The sequence below is a fragment of the Siphateles boraxobius genome, unplaced genomic scaffold, assembly GCF_051911475.1.
Source record: "Siphateles boraxobius isolate OS27281-9 unplaced genomic scaffold, OSU_SipBor_1 111, whole genome shotgun sequence".
Taxonomy (NCBI): Eukaryota; Metazoa; Chordata; class Actinopteri; order Cypriniformes; family Leuciscidae; genus Siphateles; species Siphateles boraxobius.
This window is the reverse complement of record NW_027508713.1, coordinates 1,997,501-2,017,104: the sequence shown is the minus strand read 5'-3', so window position 1 is coordinate 2,017,104 and position 19,604 is coordinate 1,997,501. Positions and strand designations below refer to the sequence as shown.

The 19,604-nt window shown below is 37.0% G+C and overlaps 3 protein-coding genes across 4 annotated transcripts in view; 1 reads left to right on the top strand and 2 right to left on the bottom strand.

The window, feature by feature from the left end:
- Window positions 1-391: 391 nt before the first annotated feature.
- pin1 (peptidylprolyl cis/trans isomerase, NIMA-interacting 1) lies at window positions 392-9,142 on the bottom strand. The gene is made up of 4 exons (XM_077198656.1): window positions 8,921-9,142; window positions 4,340-4,540; window positions 2,870-2,980; window positions 392-786 (listed from the first exon to the last, which is right to left on the bottom strand). The coding sequence occupies exons 1-4, from the start codon at window positions 8,976-8,978 to the stop codon at window positions 677-679; spliced, it is 480 nt and encodes a 159-aa protein (XP_077054771.1). The 5' UTR covers window positions 8,979-9,142; the 3' UTR covers window positions 392-676.
- Window positions 9,143-10,810: 1,668 nt separating this feature from the next.
- On the top strand, window positions 10,811-14,442 carry ubl5 (ubiquitin like 5). The gene is made up of 5 exons (XM_077198702.1): window positions 10,811-10,933; window positions 11,603-11,660; window positions 12,937-13,020; window positions 13,109-13,146; window positions 14,260-14,442. The coding sequence occupies exons 1-5, from the start codon at window positions 10,843-10,845 to the stop codon at window positions 14,301-14,303; spliced, it is 315 nt and encodes a 104-aa protein (XP_077054817.1). The 5' UTR covers window positions 10,811-10,842; the 3' UTR covers window positions 14,304-14,442.
- Window positions 14,443-14,455: 13 nt separating this feature from the next.
- The window catches only part of vav1 (vav guanine nucleotide exchange factor 1), a 33,250-nt gene continuing 28,101 nt past the window's right edge, over window positions 14,456-19,604 (bottom strand). For both annotated transcript variants that reach the window (XM_077197556.1, XM_077197564.1), the window contains exons 26-28: window positions 18,586-18,715; window positions 18,248-18,399; window positions 14,456-14,776 (exon numbers count right to left, since the gene is read on the bottom strand). In XM_077197556.1, the coding sequence (XP_077053671.1) occupies window positions 14,723-14,776; window positions 18,248-18,399; window positions 18,586-18,715 (336 nt within the window). In that variant the 3' untranslated portion in view covers window positions 14,456-14,722. The remainder of the gene's footprint in view (window positions 14,777-18,247; window positions 18,400-18,585; window positions 18,716-19,604) is intronic.

The following is a 19,604-nucleotide window of genomic DNA, read 5'->3' as shown; positions in this document are numbered from 1 at the left end:
GACTACAATCAGAGATGACACTTATCAAACAATATCTTTAGGGTTTTTAAAAACTCAAATTACAGATATAAGGTATCCAAAATGCAACTTACAACATTTTAAAAATAATAAGAGTTTATAATTGCTATTATTGTTCAATAAATAATATTTTTGATTATAATGTTGGCGTACTCATGTCGAATATTGTATTTAAGTACCTCTTCATAAATAAAGCTGTTTTCAAAGGTTTTCCAGGCCTATAATTTCAAAAAGTCAGATTAAAGTACTTTAAGTACCTTGTTCGAGCCCTGTTTTAATAAGCGTTTTATTTTGATTATTTAATTTTAACCTCAGTTTGGGAAACTCCGCTTTATAAAAATATATTTTCATGCATTGAAATAAAACAGGAGCATTTTCTTGAGTGAGACATGGTCAACTTTATTGGTCATAGTGTGGACATCCGATCATCTGCTGTCCGAGGCGAGAGCTGGCCCGAGGATCAGGACAGCAGATCATGCGAGCGTTTAGCCGTTTCGACACGCAACTGTAACATGTAAGATCACGGAAAACACCGGATGGATTTTAACGTGCAGCTTTGACAAAGCCAAGCGAGGTTTTTCAGGAAAACAGATTAAGATAAGGAATCCTGGGATAGATGTGTGAGTTATCTGCGGGTGAATGAACGAAGGCATGATGGTTATCCGGTTCTCAGGATGATGTGAACTCCGGAGTCGGTGAACACGGGGCCGCTCATGTCTCCAACCTTCAGTGCGAACGAGACGTCTTCAAAGGGCTTCTGCATTTGACCTGACACACACACACACACACACACACACACACACACACACACACACACACACACACACACACACACACACACACACACACACACACACACACACACACACACACACATATGAGGATTAAGACAGGACACAATGGATCAACGTTTGGCTGAAAACTGTTTAACATCTAATAATTCTTTTTATTTGAAAGCCGATAACCGATATATTGGCCAATAAATCTAAATCCAAATTTGTATATTTATATATAATTCTTTATATTTGATAGCCGATAACCGATATATTGGCGATAAATCTAAATTGAAAAAATTTGTATATTTATATATAATTCTTTATATTTGAAAGCCGATAACCGATATATTGCCGATAAATCTTAATTGAAAAAATTTGTATATTTATATATAATTCTTTATATTTGAAAGCCGATAACCGATATATTGGCCAAATCTAAATCCAAATTTGTATATTTATATATAATTCTTTATATTTGAAAGCCGATAACTGATATATTGGCCAAATCTAAATCCAAATTTTTATATTTATATATAATTCTTTATATTTGAAAGCCGATAACCGATATATTGGCTAAATCTAAATCCAAATTTGTATATTATTGTATATTGTATATAATTCTTTATATTTGAAAGCCGATAACCGATATATTGGCCAAATTTAAATCCAAATTTTTATATTTATATATAATTCTTTATATTTGAAAGCCGATAACCGATATATTGGCTAAATCTAAATCCAAATTTTTATATAATTTTTTAAAGCCTGATTATAAAATCAAAGTCTCACCATCAAAAGCACACAATTATAATGTTTTCATTATAATTGTATGTAGCCTTTATGACAGACTTCATATTCAAGCAATTTAAAACCATCATGTTGAACAGTGCACATCTGAAGTGTTTCAGCTGGAGGAAATAATCTGGTATTTATCGGCTTTAATATATCGGCCAAATTTTCTTATTGGGCCGATAACGATAACTTTACAAATGAGCATATATCTGCCGACACCGATATGGTGGCCGATATATCGTGCATCACTACTATCCGAGGCTGTCAGCAGATGATGCTGAGATTAAAGGGATAGTTCACCCAAAAATGTAAATTCTGTCAGTAATTACTCTCCCTCATGTTGTTCAACCCCGTAAGACTTTCGTTCATCTTCGGAACACAAATTAAGGAATTTTTTTATTAAATCTGAGAGCTGGATCACTCCTCCATAGGCTTCTAAGGGATTGAAACTTGCCGGCCCAGAAAATTTAGTAAAGACAATGTTTAAAATAGTCCAAGTGACTACAGTGGCTCAATCTTAATTTTATCAAGTGATGAGAATACTTTTTGTGCGCAAACCCCCCCCCCCCCCCCAAAATAACGACTTTATTCAACTATTCGTTTTCTTCTGTGTGGACCACTGAGTGAGATCAGGTAGTGTAACAGCGCAGCGCTTCTGGGTTCTACGACAGAACGTAGGCTCGCTATTGGCCAGTATCACACACATGACCAGCGTCGGCCAATAGTGAGCCTACGTTCTTACGTACAACACAGAAACTATTAATTTTCGTCTTTGTTGGCCTCTGAGTGAGTTCAGTTTGCGGCATTGGTAAGGAACTTTATGTTTTCTCGTTGGTTTCTCACGATTCGGACATACAGGAAATGCACACTTTAGAACCACTGAGACCCGTCTGCGTCCTCTTCTCAGTTCTCACGCATGGCTCTCGTGAACTCACTCGAGGCCCACACAGAAGAAAATTAATAGTTGGATAAAATCATTATTTTTGTTTTTATTGCGCACAAAAAGTATTCTCGTCGCTTGATAAACTTCAGGTTGAGCCACTGTAGTCACTTGGACTATTTTAACGATGTCTTTAATAACTTTTCAGGGCGGCAAGAATGAAATTACCTTGCAGTCTATGGAGGAGTGATCCAGCTCTCAGATTTCATCAAAAATATCTTAACTTGTGTTCTGAAGATGAACGAAGGTCTTACGGGGTTGAACAACATGAGGGAGAGTAATTACTTACAGAACTTTCATTTTTGGGTGAACTATCCGTTTAAGTGTGTATCGCTAGTCTCACCCCTGCCGAATATGCCCAGGTCTCCTCCGTTCCTCGCTGAGCTGCAGTCGCTGAACTGAGACGCCAAACTCTCAAACTCCTCCTCTCCGGATTTGATCTGTTCAATGTACTCTACACACACACACACACACACACACACACAGAGAGAGAACATGGCAGCGTTTATTATATTTCGTCTGGAAAGGAACGAAGGAAAAAAGAGCACCATTAAAGCAACTTCCATTTTTATTAGTCATATTTCATGCCAGTTTCCAGGAAGTGCCGATTATGTTGATGTGTTCTCTGAACACATGAGATGGAAACAGTGCTTTATTTGCAAATGTTTCATGCAATATTAAAATTTCTGGATGGAAACGTATCTAGTGTGCAGTGGCGGCTCTTCGGGGGATGGGAGAAGGACAATTTAATGTTAATACAATTCCCAGTTATTCATTTAATGTCACAGAATGTGTATTTCTAACATTAGTTAATGCACTGTGAACTAACATGAACAAACAATGAACAGCTGTATTTTTATTAAATAACTAACAAAGATTAATAAATAGTGTAACAAATGTATTGCTCATTGTTTGTTCATGTTAAATACGTTAGCTAATGTTAACTAATGAACCAATGAAGTTTAAAGTGTTACCAAATTTCCTAAACTACCATTTAAACAACAGCTTCGAATTAAAAATGAAGACAGACACTCGTTCCTAAGTTGGATATAGGCTAGAGTAATCAGCTTCACTAAACAGCTGTTCATAAGTGACCAAAAAAGCCATTTACAAAATCCGACCGCTAAAATTGTGTGTGTCGCCTCTATTTTAAAACGGGTGGTTGAGTATGATTTCACTTTTCTAACTTTAGCTAGTGTGTAATGTTGCTGTTTGAGCATAAACAACATCTGCAAAGTTACAGCGCTCAAAGTTCAAAGCAAAGGGAGATATTTTCTTTTACAGAAATTGCTTTTTAAGGACTACAACAAACGGCTGGTGGGAACTACACAAGATTCTCACTAACCCTAAAATTTACATAAACCCCGCCCCCGGGAACACGATTTATAGATTATCATGACAGAATATGCTAATCAATAACTACACATAAGCTACATAAATTCATCAACTAACCATTCAGAAATGTTGTCTACATGTTGTCACTTCTTCATGAGTCTCTCCATCTTGCTGACTCCGGTTTGAACATAAAAGGCTAAAAGTTTTGAAATTTTCAGTGTGTGCTCTTGAAGCTCCGCCCCCCTGTGCCGGGAGCAGCAGCTCATTTGCATTTAAAGGGACAGACACAAAAACGGTGCGTTTCTGCTCACCCTCAAAAAGTGGCAATTTTAACATGCTGTAAAAAATGATCTGTGGGGTATTTTGAGCTAAAACTACACACACACTCTGGGGACATCAGAGACTTATTTTACATCTTGTGAAATACCCTTTTAAAAACCCCAGCCGCCACCGCTAGTGTGCTAGTGTGCTGTCTTACTGTGGATGAGCTGCAGCGCCTCGTCTTTGCCGCGCGTGATGTTCTCCTCTCTCCAGGAGGAGGGCCGGCGCGACCCGCTGTGTTTGACCAGCAGGTGAGAGCATCGGACCTTCTCCAGCTCGCCCACCCCGTCCGCTCCCGACCCGCTCGGCCGCTCCCACTGACTCGCATTCGTGATGTGGTTGAAGTAATACACCCGACCTGCGGCACATAGACACAACATCACGCACAAGCAACTATTCTTACTGTTATCAGGGTTCCCACACCTTCGAAATCAAGGACCTTTCAACGACTTTCCAGGTCCAATACCCTCAAATTCCAGGACTTAATGTGGGGACACATTTCAAGTGTTACATCGTCGGATACATTGTTACAGTTTTCATGCGTCTAAAGAAATATTTTTTGCATTTATTTTTGGCCATTTGACAGATATCTAATATTCTTTTTGTCGTATTTAATTTAATCTGATATTAACTTTGCATTGATTTTATTGAAAAGAGCTTAAGCCCATTTTTGCAATGTTTCACGGTGTGTGTGTGTGTGTGTGTGTGTGAAACGCTGAGGTTCCATCGTAGTAGTTTTGTGCACGTGTTAACGTCATGGCAATGTACAACACAAAGCACGTCACGCGGGAAACACTTAACGTGACGTGTAAATGCGCATGACTAACGATAATCACGCAAGCTAGCTGGTGAAATAACACATTAGCGGACCGGAGGGAATAATATGGACTTTTTTTCCAGAAAACTCCTTGCACAAAATAAATTCAAGCACTTTCAAGGACCTGTATCTTTGCATGTTTATTTTCAAGAACTTTCCAGGGCCTTGAATTTTTTTTTCTTCAGATTCACAAACTTCAAAATCAAGGATTGGGAACCCTGTGTTTTATCTGTGGCTATTATTGATTATTATTGACAGCAATGTATTGATAACTCTGACTTCCGAAGTACATACCGTAATATCCAATGTTGGTTTGTGCTATTGCACTTTTCATGTTATATGAGGTCTGGTGTTAGTTTGTTTGTTTTTGTGCATTATATGTGTTGTTACAGACATGTGATGTACACTGTTGTGTAAGTGTTCAAGAAAATGCAAAAAAAAAAAAAAAAAAAACAGTACTACAAACTATACACTATTATCAATGTTGAAAACTGTTGCGCTGCTTCATATTTTTTAGGAAAATGTTGAGGTTAGTAAGATTTAAATTTCAAATCATGATATTATAGTGATTTCTGAAGGATCATGTGACACTGAAGACTGGAGTAATGATGCTGAAAACTCAGCTTTTATCATATGGAGCTAGAATTGTGTCTTTATTACATGTGAGAAAATAAATGATCTGAGAGAAAAAAAAAAGTTTGAGAGAAAAAGTTATCACACTGATAGCAAAAAAGCATTTCATGAGAGAAAAAAGAATATTTGAGAGAAAAAGTTTTCATACCAATAGCAAAAAATAATATTTGAGACTAAAAAAAGTTTTGAGAGAAAGTATTTTCTCATAGAACATAAAAAAATATAAATTTGAAATTTTTAAAATTATTTCTGAGAAAAAAAATCTCTCTTAAAATACTTGGAAAAAAAATCTCAAATATATATTTTTTGCTATCAGTGTGAAAACATTTTCTCTAAAAATAAAAAGTGTTTCTCTCAAAACGCTTTTCTTTGCTCTCGATGCAATTTTTTGCTCTCGTGTCAGGATTTTGCTTTCGCTGTGAAAATTGTGTCATGGGCGGGGCCACGTTCTTTTTTTCCTATTGGAACGTTCCTATTGGCCAGTCGGGTGAGCATCGTCTTGTCTTAGGAGTCGAACTGAATCATTACACCATTGTTCGCGTTCGGTTCACCTAGATAGATGCAGTCTCTGCCTTAGAGTTTAGATTCTCTGCCCGAGCCCAGGCCCGACCTCGGGCCGATATTTCCCGTCACCATCCTCGGGCCAGGCCGGGCTTTTGATCTAGAGACGTGCACTCCCAACGCAAGAGAGTGTGGCTCGGGACTAGGTTTGATGGCCGAGTGCGAGCGCGGGCGCGGGCTGTAATGCACTCACTCTGTGTGTGTGGGTTCCGGGAGAATAAAACGATTTGTGGGACTCCCGCAAACTAGAAATATCTATGAATAAAACATAAAAACTAATACATTTTTATTCATCTGTTGCAGAAAAACAACAAGAACAACTAAAACAAAATACAAATGATTTACAGGCCAGAGTTTTGTTTTATAACATGTTTGCAGCGTTGAGCGATGTAGCCAATCACAGACATATGTGTTGATTTCTTGAACGCAATGGCCAATCAGAAGCATTTAAGATAGACTCCCCTCACTGCTCAAAACGGACTTTTTGTTCAGAGCTGAATTCTGTATGCTGGCAAATCCTCTAATTATAACAAACAAAGTGTATATATTATGGAAGATGCATTGTGCAGTCAGCGTCATTGATAATAACAGAGATGTGTGAGATCGCGATGAACTGATGTCAGCTTTAGGGATTTTTCAGGGAGCGCACTTTGCGCGCATTCAGTCATGCCAAACCATGCACTCAGTAGCTGCTTGATTTTATGTTATAACAGTGGTTTGTGTGTTAATGCTTTAATAACACATAATTTATCAGGAGCATTTATGCTGATGTGTATGATGGCGACACGTAGGCTAACTTGAAAGTATTTGGAGGTGCAGAACAGAGGAGGAGGAGAAAGTAACATAGAAAGTAGTTGAGAACGTCAGTTATAACGACCCACGTATTAAAATGGTCGGGACTCGGGTTTAAATCGGGCTCGGGCTCATAATTATTGTTAATGCGTCGGGCTGGGCTCGGACACAACGTGCACGGGCTCGGGTAGGATCGGGCTTGATTTTTTGGGCCTGATCTAAGCTCTAAGTCGAGCACGGACACTCCAATGTTTGGGTAAGATGATGACACACACAACTGGATGTTAGCTGGCTGAGCAAGTTCAGCATAACTGAAGATTAAACATTAAAAATAGCACTCATATTCATGAATGAATGTGTATTATATTATTAGCTTGCTAATCGCTAGTAAAGCTAATTATTAATTAGCCATCATGCTAGGTAAACTTGCATGAGTGCTATTGTTTAATGTGTAATCTTCAGTGATGCTGAACTTGCTCAGCCAGCTACCCATCGAGTTGTGTGTGTGTCATCATCTGCAGAGACGGCATCTATCTAGGTGAACCGAACGCGAACAATGGTGTAATGATTCAGTTCGACTCCTAAGACAAGACGATGCTCACCCGACTGGCCAATAGGAACGTTCCAATAGGAAAAAAAAGAACGTGGCCCCGCCCATGACACAATTTTCACAGCTAAAGCAAAATCCTGACACGAGAGCAAAAAATTGCATCGAGAGCAAAGAAAAGCGTTTTGAGAGAAACACTTTTTATTTTTTTAGAGAAAATGTTTTCACACTGATAGCAAAAAATATATATTCGAGATTTTTTTCCAAGTATTTTAAGAGAGATTTTTTTTCTCAGAAATAATTTTAAAAATTTCAAATTTATATTTTTTTATGTTCTATGAGAAAATACTTTCTCGCAAAACTTTTTTAGTCTCAAATATTATTTTTTGCTATTGGTATGAAAACTTTTTCTCTCAAATATTCTTTTTTCTCTCATGAAATGCTTTTTTGCTATCAGTGTGATAACTTTTTCTCTCAAACTTTTTTCTTCTTCTCTCAGATCATTTATTTTCTCGCATATAATAAAGACACAATTCTAGCTCCATATTATCACAGGAATAAATTACTTTACTATATATATTAACAAAGAAAACAGCGGGTTTACATTATAACAATAGTTCACTGTATTCCACTGTGTTTTTGATCAGATAAATGCTTTGTTGAGCAGAAGTCAAGTCACTTTTATTTATATAGCGCTTTTTACAATATGGATTTCAAAGAAGCTTTACAAAGATAACAGGAATATAATGCAACAAAGTTTTCTACACCGTTTTTATGGATTTTTTTTTTAGTGGAAGCTTTAAGATCACCCACAAACACTCAAATCAGTAATGTATGTCCATATTTTTTTTAATTATTTTGTAAGTGAAATAATAATTGGCCGACAGAATTAACCCTTTCAACGAGCTAATCGAGATGACAGGCTTAACGTTAGTGGACATGGAATATTCCGCGTACACGATTGATTTAATTAAATATTACTCGTAATTTAATAAAGTAAAATCGAAAACACAAAAATTATCTATTGACAAAGCTAACGCTATTACCCTTCGGATGGCTAAATATCAGTCTGGCCCAGATATAGTTCAGATATTAGGATATGAAACGTGTTTAGAAATCCAAATGTTTTGATATTTGGAGATTCAGTGCGTGTGATGCTTTAGTTTAACCTGTCGGCGTTTAAACACAGAACATCTCAGAATCGCTCGCTCGTGTTGGGTTTAAATCAGAATTCAGTCAGGTTTGGGTTAGCATCGGCTCTCGCGCGCGGGCTCGGTTGTTTTTGGCGGTTCGGTGTCGGTTAGCCATTAGCATACGCACTGCTCACACGCGCCCAAACACTGCCTCAGTTCCGGGTTTAAATGTGAACACGGGCCGCCACGACTGACCTGAACTCCGGCTCATGCGCTTCTCCCACCCGGACGGCAGCTTCTCGTCGTCGGACATGATTTGAGAATGGTGTGTGTCGGTTCGGTTCGGCTCGGGTCTGGTCTGATGTAGCGCCACTGCAGTGACCGGGACTGACCGACAGGGGGCGACAGAGAACCAACACTGTGAAACAACACCGCTTTACCATTGAAGCTTGTTTCTGTTTTTCATGTTTTTTCTTGTAAATGGAAAAAAATCTAAGCCCTCCTGTAATATAAAACAGTCTACTTCTCTCTCTCTCTCTCTCTCTCTCTCTCTCTCTCTCTCTCTCTCTCTCTCTCTCTCTCTCTCTCTCTCTCTCTCTCTCAGATACATACGATTAATTTCATATATAAATAATTTAATCGTCATATATTGTAATAATATGACATTACAAAATGCTACACACACACACACACACACACACACACACACACACACACACACACACACACACACACACACACACACACACACACACACACACACACACTATGAATAAAAAGTTTGGAATAAATTAAAAGAAAATCTTGTGTTTTCTTAAGGGAAAGTCTCTCCTGCTCACCGAGGCTGCATTTATTTGATCTAAAATACAGTAAAATATTATAATAATGTAAATCAGCTGTTTTCTATGTGAATATATAGTAAAGTGTAATTTATTCCTGTGATCAAAGCTGAATTTTCAGCATCATTACTCCAGTCTTCAGTGTCACATGATCCTTCAGAAATCACTATAATACGATGATCTGAAATTTAAATCTTACTAACCCCAAACTTTTGAGTCGTAGTGTAAAAATATGAAGCAGCGCAACGAGGAGAAACACTGGGAAACACCGCTTTACTATGGAAGCTTGTTTCTTTTTTCTTGTAAATGGAAAAAAATGTAAGCCCTCCTTTGAAACATTTTAACAAACTCACATAGAAATATATTAGAGTTTAAAAAACATAATAGAAAGTCTGAAATTCTGTTTCTCTCTGTCAAAATATTGACTATTTTAGTATATTTTTCTGTGATGATGACTATATCATCGGCTGCCTGTTTGTCTTCATCCTTGCTCCCATTTCTCTCTTTTTCTTAATTGTTTTTTTCTTCTTAAATTAAACTCTGTTCTTTAGGGATTTTGTGTGATTTTGCAGTGCCTTGCATTGTTTCTTGCATTAATTCAAAAAAAAGAAAGAAAGAAAAAAAAAGAAACAAGCTTTTTTCATGTTATTGCAGCAGAATGTACATAACAAGACTGAACAATCAACTAAGTAAGATACTTCCATTGAGACAGAGCACAACTCTGTAGAAATTAAACACAAATTCTGAAAAACAGAAAACAATGGATTTGTTAGGGAAGCTCGTTTCTGCCACACAAAGGGCAAAATCATGCTTTTGGAAATCATGATTAAAAAAATTATGACATTAAAAAATTTAAACTAAAAATGATTACATAAAACGTCGCAACATAATTTCGCAATGTCGAAATTATGACATAAAAAGTCAATATAATGACAAAATTATGAAATAAAAAAAGACTACAGCGGTTTGACAACAACGGTACATTCGGAATTGACTTACTATGTCGAAAATTGACTTAAAAAGACATAATTATGACATCGAAATTATTACATAAAAGCGTCTTGCTGGTAGGATTAAGGTGGTGTACTTCGTGTTATTGTGAGTATCTTGTGTTTTATTTAGCTATTATTCGAGATTCGATTGATAGATTTGTTTGGGATATTCATCACATTTAAAAAAGAAAAAAGAAAAAGAAAAGAAAAGGCATTCACGACGCCTCACATCGATTAGCGGCAATTTCCATGGTGACCTCATCCTTCCACGCCCCTCCTGGACTGTGGTTGGTGAAACTCGCTGTCAGTCAAACGCGCGCGCATCTGATTGGCCAGCCGTGAGCGGATGTTTTCACGGTGTTGGTTTACGGCAAGCGCTTGTGGGTGCAAGAGAAACGCATCTGAGTTTCTGCGGGAACAAACGGCAGAGAAAGCAGGTAGAAATCTACACACTTCGTCCGGTTTATTGTTTATTTACATGCGTCCAATGTTACTGTTAGTAATACATTATAGGGTTTAATGCGTTTGTGTGTTTAAACGAAACCCATCGCATTATTATGTACATGCTGCTGGATGAGCTAAGCACAAGCTTGATAGCACAAGTAACGTTACATCTGCATTTACATCTGCAATAACTTACGTCTCTAAGACGTTTCCTGTCAGATGTCATATAGACATTTAGAAGACGTGTTTAAGATTTAGAAAGTGTGTAAAAATGCCTTTTCTAAGACGTTAAGATCTGAGATAACTGCCTCAATGAGAATAAAAAATAATAATAATTAAGAGACCACCACTGATACTAATTTAATATTAGTTATATAGCGGTGGTAATGATGATAAGATTATGATGATTATATAAAGAGATCATTGACATTTTCTTACTAAAGATATATAGATTACATCATGATTATGATAACGACAGCAGGTGAATATGATGATGTGATGAATATGATGATGTGATGATATGATTATGTGATGAATATGATGAATATGATGATGTGATGTTGTGATGAATATGATGATGTGATGATGTGATGAATATGATGATATGATGAATATGATGATGTGATGATGTGATGAATATGATGATGTGATGTCTGTTTCAGAGATGATCGAGGTGGTGTGTAACGACCGTTTGGGGAAGAAGGTTCGAGTCAAATGCAAGTATCCTCTGAAACGCTGTGTGAAAGTCCCAGTTGTACTGTGTGTGTGTGTGTGTGTGTGTGTGTGTGTGTTATTGGTCTTAACCGTGTGTCAGTCAGGAGGACACCATCGGGGACCTGATGTGTGTGTGTGTGTGTGTGTGTGTGTGTGTGTGTGTGTGTTATTGGTCTTAACCGTGTGTCAGTCAGGAGGACACCATCGGGGACCTGATGTGTGTGTGTGTGTGTGTGTGTGTGTGTTATTGGTCTTAACCGTGTGTCAGTCAGGAGGACACCATCGGGGACCTGATGTGTGTGTGTGTGTGTGTGTGTGTGTGTGTGTGTGTTATTGGTCTTAACCGTGTGTCAGTCAGGAGGACACCATCGGGGACCTGATGTGTGTGTGTGTGTGTGTGTGTGTGTGTTATTGGTCTTAACCGTGTGTCAGTCAGGAGGACACCATCGGGGACCTGATGTGTGTGTGTGTGTGTGTGTGTGTGTGTGTGTTATTGGTCTTAACCGTGTGTCAGTCAGGAGGACACCATCGGGGACCTGATGTGTGTGTGTGTGTGTGTGTGTGTGTGTGTGTGTGTTATTGGTCTTAACCGTGTGTCAGTCAGGAGGACACCATCGGGGACCTGATGTGTGTGTGTGTGTGTGTGTGTGTGTGTGTGTGTTATTGGTCTTAACCGTGTGTCAGTCAGGAGGACACCATCGGGGACCTGATGTGTGTGTGTGTGTGTGTGTGTGTTATTGGTCTTAACCGTGTGTCAGTCAGGAGGACACCATCGGGGACCTGATGTGTGTGTGTGTGTGTGTGTGTGTGTTATTGGTCTTAACCGTGTGTCAGTCAGGAGGACACCATCGGGGACCTGATGTGTGTGTGTGTGTGTGTGTGTTATTGGTCTTAACCGTGTGTCAGTCAGGAGGACACCATCGGGGACCTGATGTGTGTGTGTGTGTGTGTGTGTGTGTGTTATTGGTCTTAACCGTGTGTCAGTCAGGAGGACACCATCGGGGACCTGATGTGTGTGTGTGTGTGTGTGTGTGTGTGTGTGTGTTATTGGTCTTAACCGTGTGTCAGTCAGGAGGACACCATCGGGGACCTGATGTGTGTGTGTGTGTGTGTGTGTGTGTGTTATTGGTCTTAACCGTGTGTCAGTCAGGAGGACACCATCGGGGACCTGATGTGTGTGTGTGTGTGTGTGTGTGTGTGTGTGTGTGTGTGTGTGTGTGTGTGTGTGTGTGTGTGTGTGTGTGTGTGTGTGTGCGTGTTATTGGTCTTAACCGTGTGTCAGTCAGGAGGACACCATCGGGGACCTGAAGAAGCTGATCGCGGCTCAGACGGGAACACGCTGGGACAAGATCGTGCTCAAGAAATGGTGAGAACATCGAGCGTCACACGTGGAGAATTAAAGCATTCAGACGTGATTATAACGATGATGTGTGTGTGTGTGTGTGTGTGTGCAGGTACACCATATTCAAGGACCACGTGTCTCTGGGAGACTGTATCCTTCACACACTTCACTGGGTTTGATCATCTCGTCCCTCAGTTCATACTTTATATCAGTTACACTTTAGTTTATGCATCACATTTGTTACAGTAATTTATTAATCTTTGTTCATGTTAGATAATACAAACACCAATGTTCAGTGTTACTTGGGTGTAAATTATTACTAATTTAATTACTTTTCCCTGTAAAAAGTAAAGGATTACTCTTAATGTTTGTCTGTCGTTTAATTAGTTTCTTCTGATTGCATTAAATACTGCATAGACTATAGAACAATTCTATATAAAACAATAATGTCTAACGTTAAAATGTATGTTTTTAATGTAACCTCACTTTAAATGCCTATAATATCTCAAGAATAATTATATTATATATAATTATATATTGCTTATTTGAAAGAATTAAATCAGCTGTTTCGTGTTTATCCTTGAGGTTAATACGGGATTTACGAAGTAATTATTAGCAAGAGATTAATTAGTAATGCAATACTGTTTACAGAGAGTAATTATTAGTATTAGTATTTTGTCTTAATCTAATCTAATTACACCGGTGATGTGATTACTTACTTTGTTAGAGTAACGTCTCCAACACTGATGTTAAATCAGGGGGTTTTGTGTTTACAATATTATTAATGTGTAAAATATGATCAGAAACAGCATTAAAACATAAAGCAACTGATATTAATCTTATGATTACAGAGCAGTCTTTAGAAAACATAATGTGAAAGACTGTACATTCAGGTATATCTATAGTGTTATTTATCTATCAATACATATTATAATCATTTGGTTTTATTAATTTACTTGCGTGATTAAATATTTAATATATTTTCTTCTGAAAACGTTTCTCCCAGTTGTAAACCCGCCATTAAACCACATTAACAGATGCAACGTTTGACTTTAATAATCTTAGTAATGTTGAAATGAACATAAACTAAGATTAATGAAAGCTGGAGAAATGAAACCATAGTGTAAAGTGTTACGGTGTATATATATATATATATAATATTATATCATATGTGAGTCTGTTATTGATCTTTTGTGTGTGTGTGCAACATTCAGTCCGTCCATTATATGTGAAATCATTAATTTCTTTGACTCTGATCATCAGATGAAATCCATGACGGCATGAACCTCGAGCTGTATTACCAGTAGAACACACACACACACACACACACACACACACACACACACACACACACACACACACACACCATGTCTCGACGCATCAGAATATCTGTTCAGTTGAATTGTTTTGATATTATTTGGAAATAAAACTCATATTTATGTATGATCATGTCTCAGTGTTTGCGTTTTCAAACATGTTTAATAAGAGGATCAAGGGGGAAAAACACATTATTATTATTATTACATCCACTGAAATATCAACATCTCATAAAGCACACGAGTCGATCTTCTGAGAAATCACCTGAATTACACATGAAAGCATAAATCATTCAGTTGGTCTGTCGTCTAGCGAACACACTCCTGAATGGCGGGTCTGGAGAGTAACGGTCAGCGTGATGTTAACGAAGCTGTTGATTGGTCAGCAGTGATCTGAAGGTTTGGATTGGTCAGCAGTAATCTGAATGCTCCTCCTCCACGTAATTAGCAGGAAACAAGCCCACCTGTAGAGGAACAGTACTGTTAATCATCCGCAGACGGGACACAATACCCAGGGAACGTTTGTGAAGATAAACATGCATAGATACAGGTCCTTGAAAGTGCTTGAATTTAGTATTATTCATATATCATATAGACAGCCACCATTCAACACGAAAGGAGTCATATAACTATTCCAATAACTCTGTTTAGTTAAGCTAAAAAAACTGCATAGTGCTGATGTAAGTGTTTCCCGCGTGACGTGCTTGTGTTGTACGTTGCCACGACGATCACGCGTACGAAACTGTAACAATGTAAAGGTTACACGATGTAACCTTGCGCTCACTTGAAGCTAGTCCTTGAATTCGAGGTGTGGGAACCCGGATGACAGCATTAGAGGATTCACAACAACACTAAGAAGACAAGAAGAATCCATTTCAACTAGATTTCGTACAGGTCATACTGGACTTGATGGGAATCTATATATATAATAGGGGTGTAACGATACGCTTATGTCACGATACGATACTAAAATCACGATACTATATGATTGCAAAACTCCATCAAAATGGTAAATCTGGTTTCACACTGGGTGTAAATGAATAGTCTTGGACTTGGTGCTGGAAACCCAAAGCGCAGGACAATAGAGACGCCAGAATAACAATATTCATGATTCTGAAGCTGAAAATGCTGAATTATTTTAGATGAATATGCTTGATCTCGGTCTCTAGATAGATATATTTATAATAATGTAGTAGGGCACTTTTTACTGGTAACATCAGATATTTGGCATTATCAGGACCCACAAATATTCCCCCATTGCATTATTATACATTATATTCAACATAAAGTAGTTTAATGTAGTAGTGACACGAAAACCCTGTAAACTTGAATTTTTTAACCCAGTCTTTTTCATTTTGGGTGAACTATACACAATACACACTGATGCATTTTTGTACTGCGATATATTGTTACACCCCTAATATTATATAATAAAAAAGCATCATAATGGATTGTGCAGTCATTATAATGCAGAAGAGACAGTTGAACATGTAATATTATGTTGTACATTGTATGAAAGTGAAAGACAAATGTTGCTTATAAAAGTACAGGAAAAATAAATATGTCATTTAAAAATCTGTTGGCAAGAAAACAAGGTATGAAGTATATATATATATATATAAAAGCAACAAGATTATATTTGAGAATATAATTAAGTAACTTACTAAGGAATCTTTTTATTATTATTATTTAAATGAATTTATTTGTATTATTCCGCATTGCTGTTCCACACTCCAGTTCAGTTGGTGGCGGTAATAAAGAAGAACCACAGACAGAAGCGACATCATTTCCTCTCTCGTGTGTATCAGTGTGTATCAGATCTGCATGAACGCTTGTTTCAGCCGCAGACTCTAATTCTGACTCGTTATCTTACAATTCTGACTTTATTGCGAGTTTATATCTTATGATTCTTTATGAGTATTTTCTTTCTGATATGAATCTTTTTCTCAGAATTGTAAGATATAAATTAGGAACTGAGATTAAATTTGGTTCTTAAAAAGCATCATGTGACTTCAGGAGACATGAAATACATAATCGTGATGCGTCTGTTATGATAGTGTTAAGTATTTTTAAACGAACCTCGAAAAATAATTTTTAAAAATGCCTCTGATAATACTTAAATAAATACAGACATAAATACTTCTTTTTTTTACTATTTAATTTTGTTGCATGGTAAACAGTCTTAGAATGTATATTTATATGAATGAAATATGTTTTTCTTTTGTTTATTAGTATGTTATAGTTACGATTAGATGTTTTTGCTTTTTCATTGGACAAAAAGCCCCTGAAAATCATTTCCATCCTGTAACACAATAAAAGTTCATTTCTGGTGCAGTTTTTACTGAAAAACAGCATATTTTTGTGTTTCGAGGAACACGAGGGATCATTTATCACTTCTCTCATATCTTATGTTGATTTGACTTTATAATTAGCCATAATTGCTCAGATGAATAATTTACTTGATTGATTAACTTGGAATTTTTGATATAAATGAATGGACTTAACATCCTCATAAAGGTAAAAAATAACCCTGAAAATGAATACAACAGGCAAATATGTATTTATTTATCTAACTTTTATTTATTTTAATGTATTTAAAAAGCCTCTGTGAGATTAAAAATCGTATTTTTATGGGAATGTCCGAAATATTAAGTAAAATTATTAAAAACATGCATTAGCAGATTATACTTGTATTAACAGATTTCTGGTGCTGATTTTATGGAGCCGATAACGGTAACAATAACTAACAAAAAACTAACAATAACTGTAACAATAACTAACGGTAACAATAACTAACAAAAAACTAACAATAACTGTAACAATAACTAACGGTAACAATAACTAACAAAAAACTAACAATAACTGTAAGGAACCCGGTAACAATAACTAACAAAAAACTAACAATAACTGTAACAATAACTAACGGTAACAATAACTAACAAAAAACTAACAATTACTGTAACAATAACTAACGGTAACAATAACTAACAAAAAACTAACAATAACTGTAAAGATAACGGTAACAATAACTAACAAAAAACTAACAATAACTGTAAGGAACCCGGTAACATAACAACTAACAAAAAACTAACAATAACTGTAACAATAACTAACGGTAACAATAACTAACAAAAAACTAACTATAACTGTAAAGATAACGGTAACAATAACTAACAAAAAACTAACAATAACTGTAAGGAACCCGGTAACATAACAACTAACAAAAAACTATCAATAACTGTAACAATAACTAACGGTAACAATAACTAACAAAAAACTAACAATAACTGTAAAGATAGCGGTAACAATAACTAACAAAAACTAACAATAACTGTAAGGAACCCGGTAACAATAACTAACGAAAAATTAACAATAACTGTAACAATAACTAACGGTAACAATAACTAACAAAAAACTAACAATAACTGTAAGGAACCCGGTAACAATAACTAACAAAAAACTAACAATAACTGTAACAATAACTAACGGTAATGGCAACAATAACTTTTTAATTACTGTAACAATAACTGTAATGGTAACAATAACTGTGAGGATAACTAATGATACCTATAACTAACTGTAATAATAACTAACAATAATTGTAACAATAACTGTAGTAATAAGGTTCAAATGAACAGTAACAATAACTGTAAGCATAATGGTAATATTGACTGTACCAATAACGGTAACAATAACTATAAACATACAATTAAAGTTTTAATAAGTACTCTAATTCTAAGCGAATAGTAAAGTCCACAGCACAACTATAACAATACTGACACTGAGAAACATTTCCAGAATTATATATCTACAGCTGATGAACAATACAAATTTTTTGATCAGATATCTGTGTCTGTGTGCCACTGAAGTGTGTGCAAACCACGACAGAAGTGTGTGTTTGTGTGTGTGTGTGTGTGTGTGTGTGTGTGTCTTACCCTGCCGTACACCTCTCCTCTCCACCAGCCGTTGTGAGCTTTCTTGGAGATGATTTTGACGGTGTCTCCCTCCCGCAGAGAGAGTTCGGTGCGGTCCCGCGCGGAGAAATCGTAGCGCACTTTGGCGGTGCCGTGGTAGCGCTCGCTCGGCCCTGCACACACACACACACACACACACACAGATGATCGGAGTGTTTCAGTGTTAGCGCACACAGCAGTAGCAGCTCGTACCTGTGCTGTGTGTGTGTCTGTGTGTGTGTGTGTGTGTTTTCTGTGTGTGTGTGTGTGAGTGAAGGCTGTGTTTCAGTGTTAGCGCTCACAGCAGTAGCGGCTCGTACCTGTGCTGATTGTTTTGCTGTGCACCGCCGCTACGCTCTGCTCCGGCTGCTTGTACGCCGTCTGAAGTCTGGAGTCCACGTCTTTGAAACACTCTCTCAGGGAGTTCTCCTGATAGTAATGCACCAGCTCCTGCCAGCCACACACACACACACACACACACACACACACACACACACACACACACACACACACACACACACACACACACACACACACACACACACACACACACACACACACACACACACACACTGCCTTCATCAACACAAATCATCAACTCACCCTTATGTCATTACAAACCTGTGTGACCCGCTACACAGAGAACCAAAACTAAAATTACAAAGTTATTTCATCTTTCTAGCTCTAACAGAATAGCAAAGTCCACACCACAACTATTACAATAACTGTAAGGATAACTGTAACAATAACTAATAATAACCGTAACGGTAAAAATAACAGTAATGTTAACAATAACTGTAGCGGTAAAAATAACTATCAGTAACAATAACTATCAGTAACAATAACTGTAACAATAACTAATAATAACCGTAACGGTAAAAACAACAGTAATGTTAACAATAACTGTAACGGTAACAATAACTGTAACGGTAACAATAACTGTAACGGTAACAATAACTATCAGTAACAATAACTGTAACGGTAACAGTAACAATAACTGTAACGGTAACAATAACTATCAGTAACAATAACTATCAGTAACAATAACTGTAACGGTAACAATAACTGTAACGGTAACAATAACTATCAGTAACAATAACTGTAACGGTAACAGTAACAATAACTGTAACGGTAACAATAACTATCAGTAACAATAACTATCAGTAACAATAACTGTAACGGTAACAGTAACAATAACTGTAACGGTAACAATAACTATCAGTAACAATAACTGTAACGGTAACAATATCTGTAACGGTAACAGTAACAATAACTGTAACGGTAACAATAACTATCAGTAACAATAACTGTAACGGTAACAATATCTGTAACGGTAACA

What these genes read in the sequence shown, in the direction of transcription:
- pin1 (XM_077198656.1), bottom strand. Translation starts at nt 8,978, where the DNA reads ATGTCCGACGACGAGAAGCTGCCGTCCGGGTGGGAGAAGCGCATGAGC. An exon ending in GGCGCTGCAGCTCATCCACA is followed by an intron (nt 2,981 to 4,339) that starts GTAAGACAGCAC and finishes GTGTGTGTGTAG; the next exon opens with AGTACATTGAACAGATCAAA. An exon ending in CCTGGGCATATTCGGCAGGG is followed by an intron (nt 787 to 2,869) that starts GTGAGACTAGCG and finishes TGTGTGTGTCAG; the next exon opens with GTCAAATGCAGAAGCCCTTT.
- ubl5 (XM_077198702.1), top strand. Translation starts at nt 10,843, where the DNA reads ATGTTTTCACGGTGTTGGTTTACGGCAAGCGCTTGTGGGTGCAAGAGA. An exon ending in AAGATCGTGCTCAAGAAATG is followed by an intron (nt 13,021 to 13,108) that starts GTGAGAACATCG and finishes GTGTGTGTGCAG; the next exon opens with GTACACCATATTCAAGGACC. An exon ending in CCACGTGTCTCTGGGAGACT is followed by an intron (nt 13,147 to 14,259) that starts GTATCCTTCACA and finishes TCTGATCATCAG; the next exon opens with ATGAAATCCATGACGGCATG.